Genomic DNA, 21,501 nt, shown 5'->3' with positions numbered 1-21,501 from the left:
CCAAGTACCACCCAACACGCACACTCCGCTCCTCACAAGACCTCCTTCTCTCTAGTTCCCTGGTCTCCTCCTCCCATGCCCGCCTCCAGGACTTCTCCAGGGTGTCACCCATCCTCTGGAACTCCATGCCCCAACCCATCAGAATATCACTTACTCTCTTCTCCTTTAGGCGCACCCTGAAAACCCATCTCTTCAGGGAAGCCTACCCCACCCCCTGCTAACTTGCCGACCTCCTCCACTCTTCCTACCACCCCATCCCCCACAGCTATCTCCTCCTGTGCCACCATCCCCTCCCTCCTAGATTGTAAGCTCCAAGGAGCAGGGCCCTCGATCCCCTCATGTTTTGCATTGTATTGGTATTGTTCTGTCACATGTTCTGTCCCCCTTTGTAATGTACAGCGCTGAGCAAACTATTGGCGCTTTATAAATACTGTATAATAATAATAATAATAATAATAATAATCTAACGTGTCTACAATGTAGTGGTTCTGCTCAGTGCCGTGTTCTCTCTTCTCTCCCTGGACAGCATAGGGGGCAGTGGGGGGCACACACACACCCAGAAATAGAAAGCAACATAAGATTACATCGCTTTGTCCAGAGCTGCCACTTGACCGCACATTGTTGGTGGGTAGTAAGTCGTTGCAAAAAAAAAATCATTAAAATTTCTCTCAATAATTTTTTGAAAACAGGTTTTATTTTAATCATTTTTTTTTTTTTACAATTTAAAAAAAATACTTTCATCAGAGTAGTGCGATGTTACCATAGTAACATTGTACTACTTTGGGGGGGGGGTGATTAGGAATTTTTTTTTTACACTTTGCATTGCCGGAGCAATGAAAATTATTAAAACTTGCTTTGAACTCTCATGAATGAGTTAAGTTTGTGCCAGTTCAAAATACAGTGATCTGTGATTGGCTCCACTTGGTCACATGATACAGAGTGAAGTGATTGGCCCCATGTGCCATGTGAGGGCTGTGGACTAATCTCAGATCCCCAGGAACAAGAGCAAACCTTTTATGAAAATTGATTCATAAAAGATTTGTTGTCATTGTGATCATGTAATCGAATAGCAATCACATGATCACCGGGTTTCTCATTCTGCTGTGTCCGGTGGACACAATGGACATGTGGGGGGGAGGGTTGCAGCGCCCCCCTGTGTTGATAAAGCACCTGTAGGTCCTGTAGCTGATGCAAGTCCACAATTACTAAAGACTCTCGTGGTAAAGATGAGACCTCTACAAGACTAGAGGCCATCTATATCAGCAACCCACTGACACCAATGATAGGGCACTATTCCTTCCACTGACACCAATGATGGGCACTATTCCTCCCACTGATACCAATGATAGGGCACTATTCCTCCCACTGACACCAATGATGGGGCGCTATTCCTTCCACTGACACCAATGATGGGGCGCTATTCCTTCCACTGACACCAATGATGGGGCGCTATTCCTCCCACTGACACCAATGATGGGGCACTATTCCTCCCACCGATACCAATGATGGGGCGCTATTCCTCCCACCAACACCAATGATGGGGCGCTATTCCTCCCACCGACACCAATGATGGGGCGCTATTCCTCCCACCGACACCAATGATGGGGCGCTATTCCTCCCACCGACACCAATGATGGGGCGCTATTTCTCCCACTGATACCAATGATGGGGCGCTATTCCTTCCGCTGACACCAATGATAGGGCGCTATTCCTTCCACTGACACCAATGATGGGGCGCTATTCCTTCCACTGACACCAATGATGGGGCGCTATTCCTCCCACCGACACCAATGATGGGGCACTATACCTCCCACCGATACCAATGATGGGGCACTATTCCTTCCACCGATACCAATGATGGGGCACTATTCCTCCCACCGACACCAATGATGGGGCACTATTCCTCCCACCGACACCAATGATGGGGCACTATTCCTCCCACCGATACCAATGATGGGGCGCTATTCCTCCCACCGACACCAATGATGGGGCGCTATTCCTCCCACCGACACCAATGATGGGGCGCTATTCCTCCCACCGACACCAATGATGGGGCGCTATTCCTCCCACCGATACCAATGATGGGGCACTATTCCTCCCACCGATACCAATGATGGGGCGCTATTCCTCCCACCGATACCAATGATGGGGCGCTATTCCTCCCACCGATACCAATGATGGGGCGCTATTCCTCCCACCGACACCAATGATGGGGCACTATTCCTTCCACTGATACTAATGATGGGGCACTATTTCTCCCACTGATACCAATGATGGGGCGCTATTCCTCCCACTGATACCAATGATGGGACGCTATTCCTCCCACTGAAACCAATGATGGAGCACTATTCCTTTCACTGATACCAATGATGGGGCACAATTCCTCCCACTGACACCAATGATGGGGCACTATTCCTCCCACTGACCCCAATGATGGGGCACTATTCCTCCCACTGACCCCAATGATGGGGCACTATTCCTCCCACTGACCCCAATGATGGGGCACTATTCCTCCCACTGATACCAATGATGGGGCACTATTCTTCCCACTGATACCAATGATGGGGCACTATTCCTCCCACTGATAACAATGATGGGGCACTATTCCCCCCACTGATACCAATGATGGGGCACTATTCCTCCCACTGTCACCAGTCATGGGGCATTTTTTACTGCCAATGACACCAGCACTTTTTCTACTCCGGTTGGCCACAGTCTGGTCCCCTCTAATGATTGAAGGACAGTAAACTGGCCCTTCGTTTAGAAAGTTTGGAGACTCCCTGCCTTAAAGGATAAGTTCACCTTAGTGAAGAGGGGAAGCCAGGCGTGCCAGCAGGGGTCCCAAGAAGAAGCAGACCTGGGGAGCTCTGTACAATTCCATTGCAAGACGCAAGTAAGTATAACTTGTTTATTATTAAATATATATAGTGATGTAATAATTTCTTTGCCCATTTTCCAGTGTGTACTTCTATTATGCAGTGTTTCTTTTGCCCTTTTCCAATATGGCTGCTATGCTCTCTGGGCACTGAGGATGAGGTCATCAGAGCGAGCACTTGTGGAAAAGAGAGGTGTGGGGATTTCCGGCAGAGAGAGAGCTCAGACTGTAAGTGTTGCAGCCTCCCCTCACTGAGACATGCAAAAAAGACTGTTAATGCTTTAATGGTCTTGTTTGGAAGATACTTTATGTTGGATGGTTCACTGAATGTAATTTCTTCAATACATGGACTTTCATATACACTGCTGTGTGGATTACTGTCTATGTGGATGATACATTTCTCAGTTGGGATTTCACTTGTTATCCACAATCCCCAATTGAGTGGAGGCACTAGCGTTTGTTAGAGATCTTGTCCTGATCACACAGATTATAAGGACTCTGCTCCTAAATACATACAGGTGACGCCATCTGTCAGGAAGATGCTCGTCATAGTGCACAGTGGCGCAGATGTACGAGGGCCCGTTCTGCTACACATAGTCGTGTACATTTGCGTTCGCACACGCACATACGCGACAGCCTGTTGCTAATGTTGGCGCCAATCAGACTATTTAAACCCAGCAGCACTATTAGCCTGTGCTGTCTGATCTGCAGTTCCCCCTCCCTTATTCCTGTTCCTGTGATTGACCCCAGCTTGTTTCCTGGACTCTGCCTTCTGACTCTGCCTGATCTGCTCTCACCAACACTGACCCTGGTTTGTGACCCGACCATTCTTCTGCCTGCCGTTCATGTCTGATCTGCTTATCTGTTACCGACCCGGCCTGTCTGACCCTGCATACAGTCTGCTAGCAGCTTGTTTCATTGCCTGCCTGCTCTGCTGCCAGCTTTCTCTGCCATTCCATCTCCCAGCGAAGTGCCAGCAATTCCTGCACAGACTACAGGACTGAACAGGCACTCATACCCCGCTGTGCTCTTGTGGTTGCTGTTCCACCTTCAGTGGCCCTCGAGCCGGAGCTGTACGAGAGGCCTTCCTCCTGCCGTCAGGCTCACAAGTAAGGTACGTGAATCCATCACACCCCAGTAGCCGAAAATAGTGTGTAAAAATAGCGCTCTATATATATATATATATTCTAATCAATTTACAGTGCAAGGAAGAGGAGGAGTTTTTGCTCATTTGTGTGTGTGTGCATTTCACTTTAAGCTATTGAGCTCTATAAACAATATGCTACAGTTGTGTTCAAAATAATAGCAGTCAGACATCACTAACCGGATCAATCACTGTTTTTGGTAGAAATGATATCTCTACATGGCAAATAATTTCCTAGCAGGTGTAGTAGAGTAATAGAAATCCAACAGACCCAACAGTCATGACATGCATGCTGCTGATTCTGTGTCATTGAATCACTCATTGAAAGGGGCATGTCCAAAATACTAGCAGTGTGGAGTTCTATTAGTGAGGTCATTCATTCTTTGAAAAACAGGTGGCAATTATTGCCCTTATTTAAGGAAGGGAGGCAGTAAATGTTGTACATGCTGGTTACAGTGCATTTCTCTCTGAAATTCTGAGGAAAATGGGTCGTTCCCGACATTGTTCAGAAGAACAGCGTACCTTGATTAAAAAGTTGATTGGAGAGGGGAAAACATATAAAGAAGTGCAGAAAATGATCGGCTGCTCAGCTAAAATGATCGCAAATGCTTTAAAATGGCAACCAAAACCTGGAAGAAAGTGAACACTACCATTGGAATGGATAGAAGAATAGCCAAAATGGCGCGGACTCAGCCAACAATCAGCTCCAGGAAGATGAAAGAAGGTGTGACGTTCCCTGTGAGGACTGTTACAATTAGAAGACGCCTATGTGAAGCCAAGCTATCTGCAAGAAGCCCCCGCAAAGTCCCACTGTTGGGAAAAAGACATGTGCTGAAGAGGTTACAATTTGCCAAAGAGCACATTGACCGGCCTAAAGAGAAATGGCGCAACATTTTGTGGACTGATGAAAGTAAGATTGTTCTTTTTGGGTCTAGTGGCTGGAGACAGTTTGTCAGACGACCCCCAAACACTGAATTCAAGCCACAGTACACTGTGAAGACAGTGAAGCATGGTGGTGCAAGCATCATGATATGGGGATGTTTCTCATACTACGGTGTTGGGCCTATTTATCGCATACCAGGGATCATGGATCAGTTTGAATACATCAGAATACTTGAAGAGGTCATGCTGCCTTATGCTGAAGAGGAAATGCCCTTGAAATGGGTGTTCCAACAAGACAACGACCCCAAACACACCAGTAAACGTGCAACATCTTGGTTCCAGACCAACAAGATGGACGTTATGGAGTGGCCAGCCCAATCCCCGGATCTTAATCCAATAGAAAACTTGTGGGGTGACATCAAAAATGCCGTTTCTGAGGCAAAACCAAGAAATAGAGAAGAACTGAGGAATGTCGTCCAATCATCCTGGGCTGGAATACCTGATCACAGGGGCCAGAAGTTGGGTGACTCCATGCAACACAGATGTACAGCAGTTCTCAGAAACAGTGCGACTACAACCAAATATTCATGAAGTCATTCAAAGGAAAGCAAAATCTTCAAACATTTTTCAGTTTATATAGTGAATGTTTGAGTTTGTAAAGAAGAATACAAACACTGCGATTTTTTTGAACCGTCTAATATTCCCTTTTCTTCACTTTTTTTAGAGGAACAACACAAATTTGATCTATTTTTCTTCATGTTTTGATTTGGAATAGAATGTGTCGTGTTCCCAATGCATTTGTGTGGATGGAAATAAAAGCTATTAGAAGGATTTTGAGCTTTATTCACTTTTTTCAACACACTGCTATTATTTTGAACACAACTGTACCTATATACCCCCTCTAACAAATTTTCTTTGTTCAGATACAGAATACGTCACTCAGCTGGATGAACTGATGGCTGTTTCAGGAGAAGAGGTCATCATCCCGTGTTATTACTCCAAGGACACCACGAAGATTACATTTGTCAGCTGGTATTTTGCAGACAGAGCAACTAACATATGTACTCATACACCCGTACTCCGAACAAATGGATCACATCAAGAGGGCTGGTACTCTCTGGTCAATTTCACCCAAGACATCTCGCTGCATATTCATAATATTCATCTAAATCATCATCGAAGTTATTGCTGTGTTGTCTCTAGCGCACAAAAATCACTGCGAAGCGAACAGTTTACAAGGCTGATCATTGCAGGTAAACCATAGCACACATTGTACTAACACAGAGAACAGTAGAGGATGCCATTGCTGACCGCTCTGCCAGTCCAGCAGCCTCACTGTTATGCTGAGCCGTTGGCGTCAGATTTTCTGACTCACTAAACCAGAAGAGATACGCCGGAGAGATAAGTCAGAGAAAGTCAGAAGTTTTTGCCTAACCCTGTAGAGTTACTGCACCCATAGATCCGAGCAGCAAATTCTGTTGTCAGAATGCAATGTCCCAGAGGAAAGGAGGGATTCTTCAACTGTGGGATAAGGTGCCTTGCAACATGAGAGGCTTGGCTGCCCCCCTTCCTTGTACAGCACCCCCAAATTCTGATAGGCATGGACCATGAAAAGCACATGCAGCTTACAGGCATCCCACAAGCATGTTATGTAAAGTGTTACTAAACCCCGGACCCTGCATTCACTATATCTGGTCTCCCCGGACCCTGCATTCACTATATCTGGTCTCCCCGGACCCTGCATTCACTATATCTGGTCTCCCCGGGACCCTGCATTCACTATATCTGGTCTCCCAGGATCCTGCATTCATTATATCTGATCTCTCTGGACCCTGCATTCACTATATCTGGTCTCCCCGGACCCTGCATTCACTATATCCGGTCTCCCCAGACCCTGCATTCACTATATCTGGTCTCCCAGGATCCTGCATTCATTATATCTGGTCCCCCCGGACCCTGCATTCACTATATCAGGTCTCCCCGGAGCCTGCATTCACTATATCAGGTCTCCCCGGAGCCTGCATTCACTATATCTGGTCTCCCCATACCCTGCATTCACTATATCTGGTCTCCCCGGACCCTGCATTCACTATATCTGGTCTCCCCGGACCCTGCATTCACTATATCTGGTCTCCCCGGACCCTGCATTCACTATATCTGGTCTCCCCGGACCCTGCATTCACTATATCTGGTCTCCCCATACCCCGCATTCACTATATCTGGTCTCCCCGGACCCCGCATTCACTATATCTGGTCTCCCCGGACCCTGCATTCACTATATCCAGTCTCCCCGGACCCTGCATTCACTATATCCGGTCTCCCCAGACCCTGCATTCGCTATATCCGGTCTCCCCAGACCCAGCATTCACTATAACTGCTTCCCCCGGACTTTGCATTCACTATATCCGCTCTCCCCGAACCCTGCATTCACTATATCCAGTCTCCTCGGACCCTGCATTCACTATATCCGCTCTCCCCGGACCCTGCATTCACTATATCTGGTCTCCCAGGACCCTGCATTCACTATATCTGCTCTCCCACAGTACACGCAACATGGAAGTGCAATTATTTTAGTAAATATAAACTGCTAAATACCTTTTCTCATCAGCAGTATATATATAGTCTTGTCACTTCAATGAGTGTCCAGCAGAGCACTGGTTAAAGCTTGTAGAAGGAGTTTTCTTTCTGCTCTAGGAGGTTGCAGAACCCCTGACTTCAGCACAGGGCCAATCAGAACTGTCCAGACAGATCACATGCACTCTCCCATGAAAAAAAATGAAAAACCTATCTAGCAATACACACAAACAGCATGTGCAGAAGGCTAGGGGTTGAGTCTGTCTTATCAGCATGAACATTTGAACAAGAGGAGGGGCAGAGAAGACAGGATCAAACATCCTGTATTTGTTTGTTGCTGCGATTTTTATTTTTTGCGCTATAAACAAAAAAAGACAGACAATTGTGAAAAAGAAAGCAATATTTTTGACTTTTTGCTATAAAACATATCTAGTTAAAAATTTTAAAAATCAAATTTCGTCAAAATTTAGGCCAAAATGTATTCTTCTCCGTGTCTTTGCTAAAAAAAAATCCCAATACATGTAAATTAATTGGTTTATTTGAAAGTTATAGCGTTTACAACTGGCAGTATAGATACTGGATTTTTTTTTTCTACTAGTAATGGCAGCGATCATCGACTTATAGCGGGACTCCGGCGGGAATTCTGACACTGGGGGAGAACTGACTAACTGCCACTGACATCCCCAGTGACACCAATACAGTGATCAGTGCAAATAAAAAGCACTGACACTGTACTAATGACATTGGATAGGAAGGGGTTAACATCTGGGGTGATCAAAGGGTTACCTGTGTGCTGTTTTACTCAGTGATGTATGTTGTTTTTGTGCTGCCCTAGGCAACACAAAAATTGCCCCCCCCCCAAATTAAAAAGAAAAAAGTGACTCTGCCTGCCACAACCAAAGCAGCCTTATGCTGTCACCCGTCCTGGATACTCTCCATCCCAATTTACACGCCCTATAGTTTATCCCATCTACCCCAGAGGAATCAACCCCATACATATACCTCTGGGCAATTGATCTGCAAAGACTGGCCGCATTTAAGGAACAGAACAGTCCAGGATCTGTTTCTGTAAATAGGAAGGAAGTTATCCCTGTGCATTGACTCAGTGAAATTGGGCATCTCAAAACCCCCATTGCCCTATCCAATCTATTTCCCCTAATAAAATAACAAAAACCGAGCTCATGGACTGCTCACTGGACTATGGAAGCAAGTGTGGAAAATGTGTGTTGCCTGGCTGTGCAGAGCGTAGAGGTATCTAGAAACACAGTGGCCCTTACGAGGGTAGTGCTACTTTTTTTTCCCCATTTTTTAAAATTAATTTATTTAACAATTTTTGTTAACACACTGTGACCAGATCCATACAGTATTACAAGAGGTCCATTCACTACTCTAATGAAGTGATCAGGAGTGGTTTTTTTTTTTACACATTATGAATACTCATATCAGTGAATTTCACTGGTAAAAGCAACCATTTTTAACTGAATGAAACAGTGTGTATTGTTGTGATTAGCTGTGATTGGCCACAGCTAATCGCATAGTACAGATGGGATGTGATTGGCCCAGTCTGTACCATGTGATCACTGTGACCACTCACAGGTAGCAATACAAAAAAAACCCAAAAAACTAAAAATAGCTAGTTTTGCTAAGTTAGATTTGGACTGCCTGTGTAACCTCTGTAGGGTCCAGGTATGGCCTCATGCTACCAGTAGTGACACTGACCCTAGCCAAATGCAAAACTAGTGAAAAACAGTCAGAAAAGATGAGTAGGGAAAAAAATGTCAGTGGCCTTCACCTGTAAAACCATTCCTGTTTTGAGGGTCGTCTCACTGTTGCCCATCTAGTGCACCTGTTGTTAATTTCATTAACACCAAAGCAATGAAACTGGTTAACAACCCCCTCTGCTACTTACCTGACCAGATCAATATCCCAGGAGTTTCATTGACTTGATGCTAGACTCGGATTACAAAGTCTACCTTTAATTTTTTTGAGCAGTATGTATATATTTATTTATTTTTAACACGACTGATCTGATTTTTAATGGTTTTGAAAAGACTACAGCAGGCTTTAATACAGAACTGTGGCCGGGGAGTGGACATTCAAAGGCTTATGTATTCTAACTAGCATCGATAAGTGAGAAATGTGCCTTGAAACTAGTGACCTCTGTAGCTGCAGGCATTGTCGAATAATTCATCCTTAAAATGTACAGCAGAATTATGGTTTTTCCTATCAGTTCATTTTGCCTCCCTCCCTTCCCCCTCTCCCCAGCGGCAAGTTAGAAGGTTGTCATCCTTCTAATTTCTTATGTAGACACAGAACAGGTTAAGAGGTAGTTTTTTTTGTCTGTTTTGCAGTGCTTTTCGCAGTTTGTTTTGTGTTTTTCTACATGCAGTTTTGATGCATTTTTTTTCGAGTTTTGCGTTTTGTTCAAATCTTTATTTTTTAAAGTGGAATATTTTTTTGTTGGTGTGTTTCCCTACGCACCATCTGGCCAATTGATGAATCTAAAATATAACCTTTATTCAAAGAATGCATTTTTTGAATGCACTCCTTTCTACCCCCCCCCCCCTTTTTTTTTGGAGAGGTCTGTACTGCGTTTTTATAGTGCATCATTTGCATTCCTCAAGCCAGTGAGGTATTTTTGGTGGATATGGTGATGTATGGGGCTTTTCCATGAGAGGCTGACATTTGAGCCCGTGGATGAGTGTACCCTTACTACATATCTGTAGCAGGATAGATTATCCTATTCAATTAGTTTGTCCATGGGGGGTAACTCCATTTCCTTAACAGAGATTATATATTCAAGCTGATAGGCTTGTGATCAAACTACAGAACCTCCTTGTATGCCGTCACTTCATCTAAAACGGTATGGTATTTGATTTTGGTCGGGGGTTATTAACCATTTGGATGTAAGGTAAACAATTGCAAGGGTATCCAGTTATATTGTGCGCAGTACGTTCCACTCCAATAGGCATTCATTACAGCTGAGCATACATTTTTTGTACATTTGAATAAAGGTTATATTTTAGATTCATCAATTGGCCAAATGGGGCAAACGCACCCTCATCCAGGATAGACCTATAACAAGAAGTATCTCAACAACAGCCTTTTTGGCAGAATTACAGGGTATTATCCTAATGTAAACCGCAGATTAGTAAAAACAAACTTCTGTTTTTGTATTATTATTTACTATATAAATGGTTGGGGTTGGATTTGCTTAAAAATAAAATATGGAGGCACACAAGATCTAAAGATTAGATTCCATTAGGTAAAACCAGGCCTGGATTTTGCTGTTTCACATATGTGGATTGGTTTATTTCTTCAATTTTTTTTTAGATTACCAATCATCCTGGGATCAGCCGACTACTGGGATCTCAGTACAAGAAGGACGTTCGGTGATCCTTACCTGCTCCTACACCCTTCCTAGTGGTCGGTATACAGAGAGAGATGTTGTGCGGGTCAATGTATACTGGAGGGTGGGGAATGTAACCGGACCGTACGCCTACCACCCCTACCGGGAAATGGTTCATTCTGCATATAGACATCGGACAAACATAACAGGAATGACTGATCTAATGATAAAGAATGTGATGAAAGCAGACAATACTTCATTTCACTGCTTTGTGGTGGTCAAACTCTGTGCAGGTGACAACCAATATGAAGATGAAATTCAGTATGGAGGAGGAACCAGACTAATCATCAGTGGTAAAGGTAAGGGGCTCCTAGCTCCATATTTATCATTTCATTGTATGTTTAGTGCGAGTAATTAAAGCTGAACTCACTATCCCGATCTTTTTCCACTTCCAACTCCCATGTGGGTGGACTGCAGAGACTGTGCCCATCCACAAAGGGAGTGGTGACATCAGCCCTTCACCTTCAGTAAACTACGCGCTGGAGGTTGAATGGCTGGGAACCATTTCTCCATAGTGAAATAACAGGGATGCAATAATGCATGAAGAATAGGGGGCATACTAAGAAAATTGAAAACATGGAGGTACAAACTATAAACTGATTGTAAAGGTAAAATTATTATTTTTTAAATAACAAACACGTTATACTTACTTGCTCTGTGCAATGGTTTTGCAAAGAAAGGCCATGATTCTCCTCTTCTGGGGTCCCCCACTGGTGCTCCTGGCTCCTCCCCCCTTCTGAGTGCCTCCATAGCAAGCTGCTTGCTATAGGGTCACGAGTGCAGGCTCGACCCCAAGCCAAGTTCTGTGTGTCTATTGATAGACACAGCGTGGCTCGGCCATGCCCCCCACTCTCTGCCCACAAGCTGTGATTGACAGCAACAGGAGCCAATGGATTCTGCTGCTGCCTCCATGTCTAGTGAGGAGAGAGCTGCTGTTCTTGGACACAGCGCTGGATTGATATCAGGCTCAGATATGTATTTAGGGGGCTCAGGGCGGAGCCGATTACAGAATGTTCTTTTACCTTAATGTAGAGAACGCATTAAGGTAAAAATTCTTCTTCCTTTACAACCACTTTAAAAGTGAAAGGTCAGCATTTTTGCAGCAGGTAAGGAAGGACCTTTCTAATGATAATGGTTGATCCCTGGCTGGAGTTCAGCTTTACAGATCATTTTATCAATGAATTCTTTCTACAGTACTTTTTAGTGTTTATAAAGGTGTCAGCAAGATTGCTTTAAAAGAAGCTATAACTGGGAGAAATTTTATATATATATATATATGACATTGAGGAATTGGAACTATTATCCATGGAGGAATGTTGGAATGGAGGAATGGTGCCAACATTGATTTCAAAATTCGACCAACCAAGTGTTTAATTTCACCTCATGTTGCTACAGAAAAGGCATTTTGTGGCTGGGAATCTACTTTTCATTCCAGGTCACAGTTCATGCTTGTTTATTTTTTGATTATATTTATTGCACAATTCTCCCATCATTGATTAGAAATTCGTGTGTTTTTCAAAAAATTTCCAACATAACCGATCACTCGAACAAAAATCGATGCACAAAAATCGACTGTTGCTGTAGCCCACTAATGGTGCAAAATTCAAACTAAAAATGATAGTTATGATTTTCAAAAGAAAATGTGTTTGAAATTCGACCCATGTATGGCCAGCTTTAGTTGATATGTTTACAATGAATGATGTTGGGTTTGTATAATTAGTTATATGGGATACACATGTGAAGCAGCTTCTCTTATATCTACTAGAAAAGCTCTAAATAATGGCACACAGCTTGAGATAGAGCATGGCATTACTTGAACCTGTACAGTTGCTTGCTTTTTGTATGTACTCGAATTTCTGAAGTAAAGATTTTTTGTAGCAAGAGGATATCTCTTTTATATATTTATATATATATACACACACACATATATATATATATATATATATATATATATATATATATATATATATATAGTACATACATACAGAGTGCTCAGCATAAATGAGTACACCCCAACAGATTCGTCACAACACCTTTGCTTCCTTTCAGAATCAACATTTTTTTGCCGGCCATTGATTGTGTCATGGAAATTTTGTATTGTTGGTCGAACTTTAAATGTGTCATATATTCGTGTTATTCATATGTCTCTCGTGTGGCTTAATTAAAGCTCTGAAGGCTGCAATTGGGCCATGCCATGTACAATGTATGTATTACAGTACTCAGCTTGGTAATGGATGAGATGGCAGATCTGCGCTTATAGACCGGCGTGTATACCACCACGGCATTCCATGCGAATGCTGCTGTCAGTAGACCGTGGGCCTGTATCCGCATATCAGCAGCATGGTACCACGTGGGCTTCATAACGCAATGCGCAAGCGGTGTGAACTCCACGTGTAGGCTTATGCATATCTTACAACCCATTACTAATCTGAACTGTATCTCGGATGGATGTGTTTTAATAAAGATCGTATCGGGCCCATCCAGGTACAGACTGATATTTTTAGGGAGTGCTTGTGCAGAGAATTTTGCATACCAATAGAAGCTAGTAGGACAGGAAATATGACCTCAGATGGCTCATAGGGGGGAAGGGGAGGAAGTCTGCTGACCTCAGAAGGTTCATGGGGGAGGACCAGTGATAGATAATAGCAAAGGCTATGCTCCAATTGGAATGTACATCCTCTGTATAGGCAATCCCCATTGCATTGTTCGGTGGGAGGGATTGACTTTATTCATGTGGGGGGCATGTGTGTATTTTTAATAAAACAGAGAGCTGGGTCTAAAATCAGCCCTTATGTGGATTGCAACCAGCCTTAGAGTGTCGTGTGATCATTCTAGGGTAACGGAGCTCCAATTCTCCCACAATTCAACAGAACCAAAGTATTTGGATGGGCAGGAATCGTGTAGTTTAGCTGCAGTCGTGGTAAGCGAGATTCGCACAGCTTTATGGGGGATTTCTGCGCATCCAACTGCGAGTACTCACGGTAAGGAGAAATTCGTTAAAGCGAATTTCCAAGACAATTGAAAACAAAATTTGTCCATTTGCAGACACAAAAAAAGTGCTTTTTCTAACAAATTAATTCAAGACCATGTTGCAAAAATGAATACACCCCAATGAAAGTCTTAGGAGCAAAGCTAAATGTTAGACAACAAAATCCTAATTAAGAAGAATTCAACAAGAATATTACTTCTTTCTCTCCTCCGAACTGCCCACCATCATCCTTGGAGACTTCAGCATCCCTATCAACATCAATAACCCGGCCACATCCCAACTCCTCCACCTAACCTCTTCTTTTGCACTCGCACAGTGCATACAGTCCACCACCCACTCCGACGGGAACACCCTGGACCTTGTTTTCTCTCATCTCTGCACCCCCCACAACCTCACAAACACCCCTTTTCCCCTCTCTGACCACAACCTCATCACCTTCTCCGTCTCCTCATCCTTTTACACCTACCCCTCCAAATGTCAAACCATCACCAGCCGAAACCTCCGCAACCCTGCCCCCTTCCACTCTGCAGCTGACCAACTTTACGACAGTATCCTTCCCCTGTCCTGCCCTGACCTGGCCACTACTGTTTATAACAACTTGCTGTCAGTCGCTCTTGACTCCTTAGCACCCTTAACCACATGAAACATTAGACCCAGATCGCTTCAACCCTGGAAGAATGACCACACCAAAAATCTCAAGCGACGTAGTCATGCGCTAGAGCGACTATGGCGCAAAACCAGATTCCAACAAGCTTTCACCCGATATAAATCCGTCTTCCTCACCTACACCTCCTCCCTCCACGCTGCCAAACAAGCCTACTTTGTAACCCTCATCAATACCCTCTCCTCCAGTTCTTGCCGGCTCTTCTCCACTTTCAACTCCCTGCTCTCTCTGCCCCCACCTCCACGCACTAACTGCCCACGAGATTGCTAACCACTTCCAAAGCAAGATCGACGCAATGAGCACCACTGCTCAGACTTCCGCCCCACCTTTCATCCCTCACACGAAAACGCCCTCAACACTCCTCTCCTTTGACCTCGCCACTGTCCAGACCTCCACCTCGCCCAACATTCCTCACACTAAAACCCCCTCAACACTCCACTCCTTCGACTCTGCTGCCACTGAAGAGGTCACTAAGGTCTTCTCTGAAGCTCGCCTTACCACCTGCCCCCTTGACCCTGTCCCCACACACCTCCTACGATCACCCTCCTACTCTCCCTCACCCACATCTTTAATCTCTCCCTCTCTACTGGCGCATTCCCCTCCCCCCTAAAGCACGCGCACATCACTCCCATACTTAAAAAACCCTCCCTGGATCCCACTGACCTAAACAACCTTAGACCCATCTCCCTGCTGCCATTTACATCCAAACTCCTTGAGTGCTTAGCCTATAATCACCTAAGCTCCCACCTCACCGACAACAACCTCCTTGATCCCCTAAAATCTGGCTTCCATCCCCTACACTCCACCGAAACCGCCCTACTCAAACTCACCAACGACCTGCTAACCGCTAAAGCCAATGGCCACTACTCAGTGCTACTACTCCTCAACCTCTCTGCGACTTTCAACACCACCCCCTCCTCCTCCTCAAAAAACTATAATCTTTTGGCCTCAGAGACTCCGCTCTCTCCTGGCTCTCTTCCTATCTATCACAACGCTCCTTCAGTGTTACCTATAACGCTGCCACCTCCCCCTCACTCCCCCTCTCTGTTGGGGTCCCCCAAGGTTCTGTCAGCGGGCCCTTTCTCTTCTCCATCTACACCTCCTCCCTTGGTCAACTGATCAACACTTGGTCAACACTCCCACGGCTTCAACTACCATCTCTATGCCGATGACACTCAAATCTATCTCTCTACCCCCCGCCTCACCCCTTCAGTCTCCACCCGAATCACTAGCCTCCTGAATGACATATCAGACTGGATGTCATTCCACTTCCTCAAATTAAACCTTGCCAAAACCGAGCTCATAGTTTTCCCCCCAGCCTGCGCCCCCCCCCCCTTACCTCTCCATTACGACTAACAACGCCACCATCAGCCCCACCCCACAAGCCAGAGTACTAGGTGTCATTCTAGACTCCAATTTGTCTTTCCAGCCCCAGGTCCAATCGCTGACAAATTCATGCAGACTTCACCTCCGCAACATCTCCAAAATACGCACGTTCCTAACTCCAGATACTACAAAGCAACTCATTCACTCCCTCATTATATCACGACTTGACTACTGTAACAACCTCCTCATGGCCTACCTCAACACAGGCTATCCCCGCTTCAGTCTATCCTGAATTCTGCGGCCAGACTCATCCACCTTACTAACCGCTCCGTATCCGCCACCCCCCTCTGCCAATCCCTCCACTGGCTTCTGATTGCCCAACGCATAAAATTCAAATTATTAACATTGACGTGCAAAGCTGTTCATAACACTGCCCCAAACGACATCACCAACCTGATATCCATCTACCACCCAAAACGCACTCTCTGCTCCTCGCAAGACCTCTACTCTCTAGTTCCCTGGTCTCCTCCTCCCATGCCCATCTCCAGGACTTCTCCAGGGCTTCCCCCATCCTCTGGAACTCACTACCCCAATCCATCAGACTGTCACCTACCCTCCTCACCTTTAGGCGCACCCTGAAAACCCACCTCTTCAGAGAAGCCTACCCCGCCCTCACCTAATTGCCCATCTCCTCCACTCTTCCCACCACTCCATCCCCCACAGCTATTTCCTCCTGTACCACTCTCCCCTCCTTCCTAGATTGTAAGCTCCAAGGAGCAGGGCCCTCGAACCCCTCGTGTATTGTATTGTTACTGTGCTGTCTCTTGTACGGTCTCCCATTATAATGTACAGCGCTGAGCAAACTGTATAATAATATATAATACTATACTACTATATAAATACTGGATAATAATAATAATAACTCCAGGTGAGTCTAACTATTCATTAAACAGCTGTCCAGCAGACAGATGATTATAAAAGGGTGTTACTTAACAGAGAAAACCCCTTTAATGATGTCAGCAATGGCACCACATGGAAGAGAAATGTCACAAGGCCTAAGAAAGAAAATAATTTCTTTACACAAGAAAGGTGAAGGCTACAAGAAGATCAGCAAAGCTTTACTTACTAGTCAGGATACTGGAGCAAAAATGATACAAACATTTAACAAGGATGGAACTGCAACCATCTCACAGAGACGTCCAGGCTTTCCATGGAAGTTAACACTCCAACAAGAGTGTTTTCTAATAAGAAGAGTTGAAGAAAATCTCAATGCAAGTTCACTGCAGTTAGCTAAAGAAGTAGAAAGCCAAACTGGGGCGATTGTTTCCCGTGACACAATACAGCGTACACTGCAAAGGAATGACATGCATGGGTGTCGTCTGCGAAGGAAGCCTCTCCTAAAGCCCATGCACAAAAAAGCCGCCTAGAATTTGCCAGGGTCCATGCTGAAAAACAAGAAGACTACTGGGACTCTGTACTCTGGAACTGATGGCTTCAAAACTGTATGGCTTTGCAAAGGTGAGGAGTACAAAGAAAAATCCATGGTGCATACAGTGAAACATGGTGGTGTCAATGTCCTCCTGTGGGGCTGCATGAGTGCTGCTGGTGTTGGGGAGCTGCAGTTCATTGATGGTGTCATGAATTCACAGATGTACTGCTCTATATTGAAAGAGAAGATGCTCCCATCACTCCGTGCCCTTGGTCGTCGTGCATTTTTCCAACATGACAATGATCCAAAACACACATCTAAGGCCACTGTTTATGCCTGAAGAAGAACAGGGTGAAAGTGATTCAGTGGCCAAATATGTCTCCTGATCTGAACCCAATCAAACACCTATGGGGAATTCTGAAGAGCCAAGTTGAGCAACACTCTCCATCCAGCTTTCCTGTAGAGGGCTGTTATAGGGATAAGAAAAACCATATAACACTGACAGGGGTGTTTACAATGATCAGTTTTTATTTATTCATCTAAAACCTTTTATCTCAAAAGGAATTAAATATTATTTAATCTATATCTAAGTGATACAACTAGAGGTTTGTTGGGTAAGGGATGTTTTTTTTTCTGGTGACACAAAGGTGTGCAATAGGGCTGATATCCCTGAAGATGTCTGTAACATGGAACATGATTTGGCATTGCTGGAAGATTGGTCAAAAAAGTGGAAATTGCAGTTCAATGTTTCTAAATGTAAAATAATGCACCTAGGGAAAAAGAATCCCCTGAGAGAGTACAACATTGGGGATACAGTGTTGGCAAGCACTACAGAGGAAAAGGATTTGGGGGTACTCATTTCAGATGATTGCAAAATGAGCAAACAGTGTGGCAGGGCAGTGAGGAAAGTGAATAGAATTCTAGAATGCATCACTAGAGGGGTCACCAGCAGGAGGAAGGAGGTCCTGATTCCTCTATATAGATCTTTATGTCACTAGAGGGGTCACCAGCAGGAGGAAGGAGGTCCTGATTCCTCTATATAGATCTTTTTATCACCAGAGGGGTCACCAGCAGGAGGGAGGAGGTCCTGATTCCTCTATATAGATCTTTATATCACTAGAGGGATCACAGCAGGAGGGAGGAGGTCCTGATTCCTCTATATAGATCTTTATATCACTAGAGGGATCACAGCAGGAGAGAGGAGGTCCTGATTCCTCTATATAGATCTTTATATCACTAGAGGGATCACAGCAGGAGGAAGGAGGTCCTGATTTCTCTATATAGATCTTTATATCACTAGAGGGATCACAGCAGGAGGGAGGAGCTCCTGATTCCTCTATATAGATCTTTATATCACTAGAGGGGTCATCGGCAGGAGGAAGGAGGTCCTGATTCCTCTATATAGATCTTTAGTTATCACTAGAGGGGTCACCAGCAGGAGGAAGGAGGTCCTTATTCCTCTATATAGATCTTTATATCATTAGAGGGATCACAACAGGAGGAAGGAGGTCCTGATTCCTCTATATAGATCTTTATATCACTAGAGGGGTCACCAGCAGGAGGAAGGAGGTCCTGATTCCTCTATATAGATCTTTATATCACTAGAGGGATCACCAGCAGGAGGGAGGAGGTCCTGATTCCCCTATATAGATCTTTAGTTAGACCTCATTTAGAATACTGTGTCCAGTTCTGGAGACCTCACTTACAAAAAGTAAGATAAGATAGAACAAGTCCAGAGACGGGTAACAAAAATGGTGAAAGGTCTGGGGATAAAATATATCAAGAGGGACTTCAGGAACTTAACATGTCCAGTCTGGGGGAAAGAAGGGAAAGGGGAGACATGGCTGAAACCCTTAAATACATCAAGGGGGTGAATAAGGTTCAGGAGAGCAGGATTTCAAACACAAAACCAAAATGAAGAACACGGAGACATGACCTTACACTAACTGGAGGAAAGTTCAAAACTAATCTTGGAAAGTATTATGTTACTGAAAGAGTAGTTGATGCTTGGAATAGACTTCCAGCAGAGGTAGTGAGCCAGTCAACAGTAAATAGTTTCAAACATGCTTGGGACAAGCATAGATCTATACTCGGACAAAAATGTTAACAAAAAGAAAAAACCCAAAACCCTCCCTCCCAAAAAAAATAAAAAAAACCCACTCAAAAAAAAAGGGCAGACTCGATGGACCACTTTGTCTTTTTCTGCCATCACTTTTCTATATTCTATGTGTTACATTAATATTTTTGTGAAAATTGAGTTTGAATATGACCTGACTATATTGTATGTGGATCAACTATATATTCATGCATCCTCATTGTTTTACTCAATATTTTACAGAACCACCTTTGATGTCCATTATTGGTCAAGAAACTTTAATACTAGCAGCATATGTGGCTGTAAAATTCTTTTTCGCTGTCATTCTACTGACCCTGGGCTGTGTATATGGAAGAGCTAAAACCAACAAGTGATCCACCTGATGAGGAAAATCAAATTGATATATCAATTGCTTCTTTTTTTTTTGTCAACCTTGATATTGTTTAATGGGAACATATAGTGCTTTAGATTGATAACATACTTTCAGTAAATAATTTTCTTTTAGAAATATAAGAAAAAATAGTAGATTCTGGCAAAAAATACTTTTATTGGTTATATGGATGTGATTTTATCGAATCACAAGGCTTTTTGCAAAAATTTTTTTTATGTGTCTGGAACCCAACAAAACTAAATATATCCTTTTTTATGAGAAAAATATGTATTGTAGAAACAGTGCTGTGTATTTTAGCTTTTTATGTATACTTTGTTACCTGTAAAACTCGTGTATTTGAAAAACAGGTCGGTTCCACTCCATAGGAAGTGCCTCCAGGAGAAGCCTGTCACCCAGCGCTTGTCCCATCCTACAGCCTTAATCCCACCATTATCACATCAATACAGTGTGCAAGAGGGCATTGATGGGCAGGGACCAAACAGAAAGACTCCAGGCTATGGTGGAGGAGTGGGCAGAAACTATCACCCCTATCCATGCACTGTTATGGGCACAATGATGACCACTGTGGCCTTCATTGTCCGTACATTCATACACCTTCCAAGGCAGAGCAGCTCCCCATGGTGACCCCTAATGATGCAACTGTTAATTGCCATAGGCAACCTGTACCTCATCCCTATTGGCAGGACCACTAGTTTAAAATAAAGAAAAATAGCCCTTATCCTTAACACTGGCACACTATCTGACTATTCCTGAGGGGTTTGCTGAATGATGAGGGTGGAGGAAATGATAGCATGCTAACATGATACCTACAAATACTTTCAAAAGAGACTTCTTGGATCGTCCTCATAGGTACTGATTACTTTTGAACTCTGGTGTGACTTTACGAATGTCTAGGTTTACCTTTGATTTTTCTTTCAACATATATGGCTAATGACAGAATGTGGAACTATACATGGGGCAGTCCCCCTTCCTCTGCCTCTCCTTGCCTTCCTTCTCCTTTACACCTAACCCCCTTGTTTCCTTTTTTGCCTTGATGTGTGGTTCTTTCTTACTTTTCTCCCTGCACTTTTAGTCTCTTCTCTTTCATCATAGGTCACCTTTGCAGTGAGAAAAGTAGACCCTTTGGGGTAGATTTATTAAAACTGGACAGTGCGAAATCTGGTGCAGACGTGCACAGTAGCCAATCAGCTTATAACTTCAGCTTGTTCAATTAAGTTTTCACAAAAAGTACCTGGAAGCTGATTGGTTTCTTTGCAGAGCTGCACCAGATTTTGTACTCTCCAGTTTTAATAAATCAACCCCCATATGCCCTACTGGGCGCTGTTGGACTGGCTTCGGGCCACTTTACTGAACAGGTTCCACTCCCACGCAATATAGGGCTTTTTCCCCAAATGTGGGACCTAGGCAGGTGGTGTCTCTCATGATAGTACCCTGAGTGGGTGGTATACTTACAGGGGATCCTTGAATTCCTTGTGTGCCTGTATTCTGATCATTTTGTGTTGTAGCTGTCTTTCTTTATTTTATAATTTGTATTACAAACTCTGTTATTTGTATTCTTATTAAAATCTGATTGCAAAAAAAAAGAACTTGACCAATCCCAGATTTGGAGGCCCTAGTAGTGTGGTAAGGCTAGCCCATAAATATGAGAGAAAATGGAGTGCTGAGGAGGCTGTAGGTGACCTGGGAGAGGTCCCCTAGGTCTAGGGGGGCCTCCAGCCAGAGC

At 44.1% G+C, this 21,501-nt stretch overlaps 1 protein-coding gene across 1 annotated transcript in view; it reads left to right on the top strand.

The window, feature by feature from the left end:
- Positions 1–21,276, top strand: part of LOC149436678 (uncharacterized) — a 37,685-nt gene extending 16,409 nt beyond the window's left edge. Inside the window, exons 3-5 of the mRNA XM_089661580.1 lie at positions 5,825–6,154; positions 10,809–11,183; positions 19,631–21,276. Coding sequence (XP_089517706.1) covers positions 5,825–6,154; positions 10,809–11,183; positions 19,631–19,761 — 836 coding nt within the window. The 3' untranslated portion in view covers positions 19,762–21,276. The remainder of the gene's footprint in view (positions 1–5,824; positions 6,155–10,808; positions 11,184–19,630) is intronic.
- Positions 21,277–21,501: the final 225 nt, after the last annotated feature.

Source organism: Staurois parvus, unplaced genomic scaffold, assembly GCF_062004578.1.
Source record: "Staurois parvus isolate SC_StPar_1 unplaced genomic scaffold, SC_StPar_1.0 ptg001352l, whole genome shotgun sequence".
NCBI classification, from domain to species: Eukaryota; Metazoa; Chordata; class Amphibia; order Anura; family Ranidae; genus Staurois; species Staurois parvus.
This window is presented reverse-complemented; position numbering and strand designations above follow the sequence as displayed.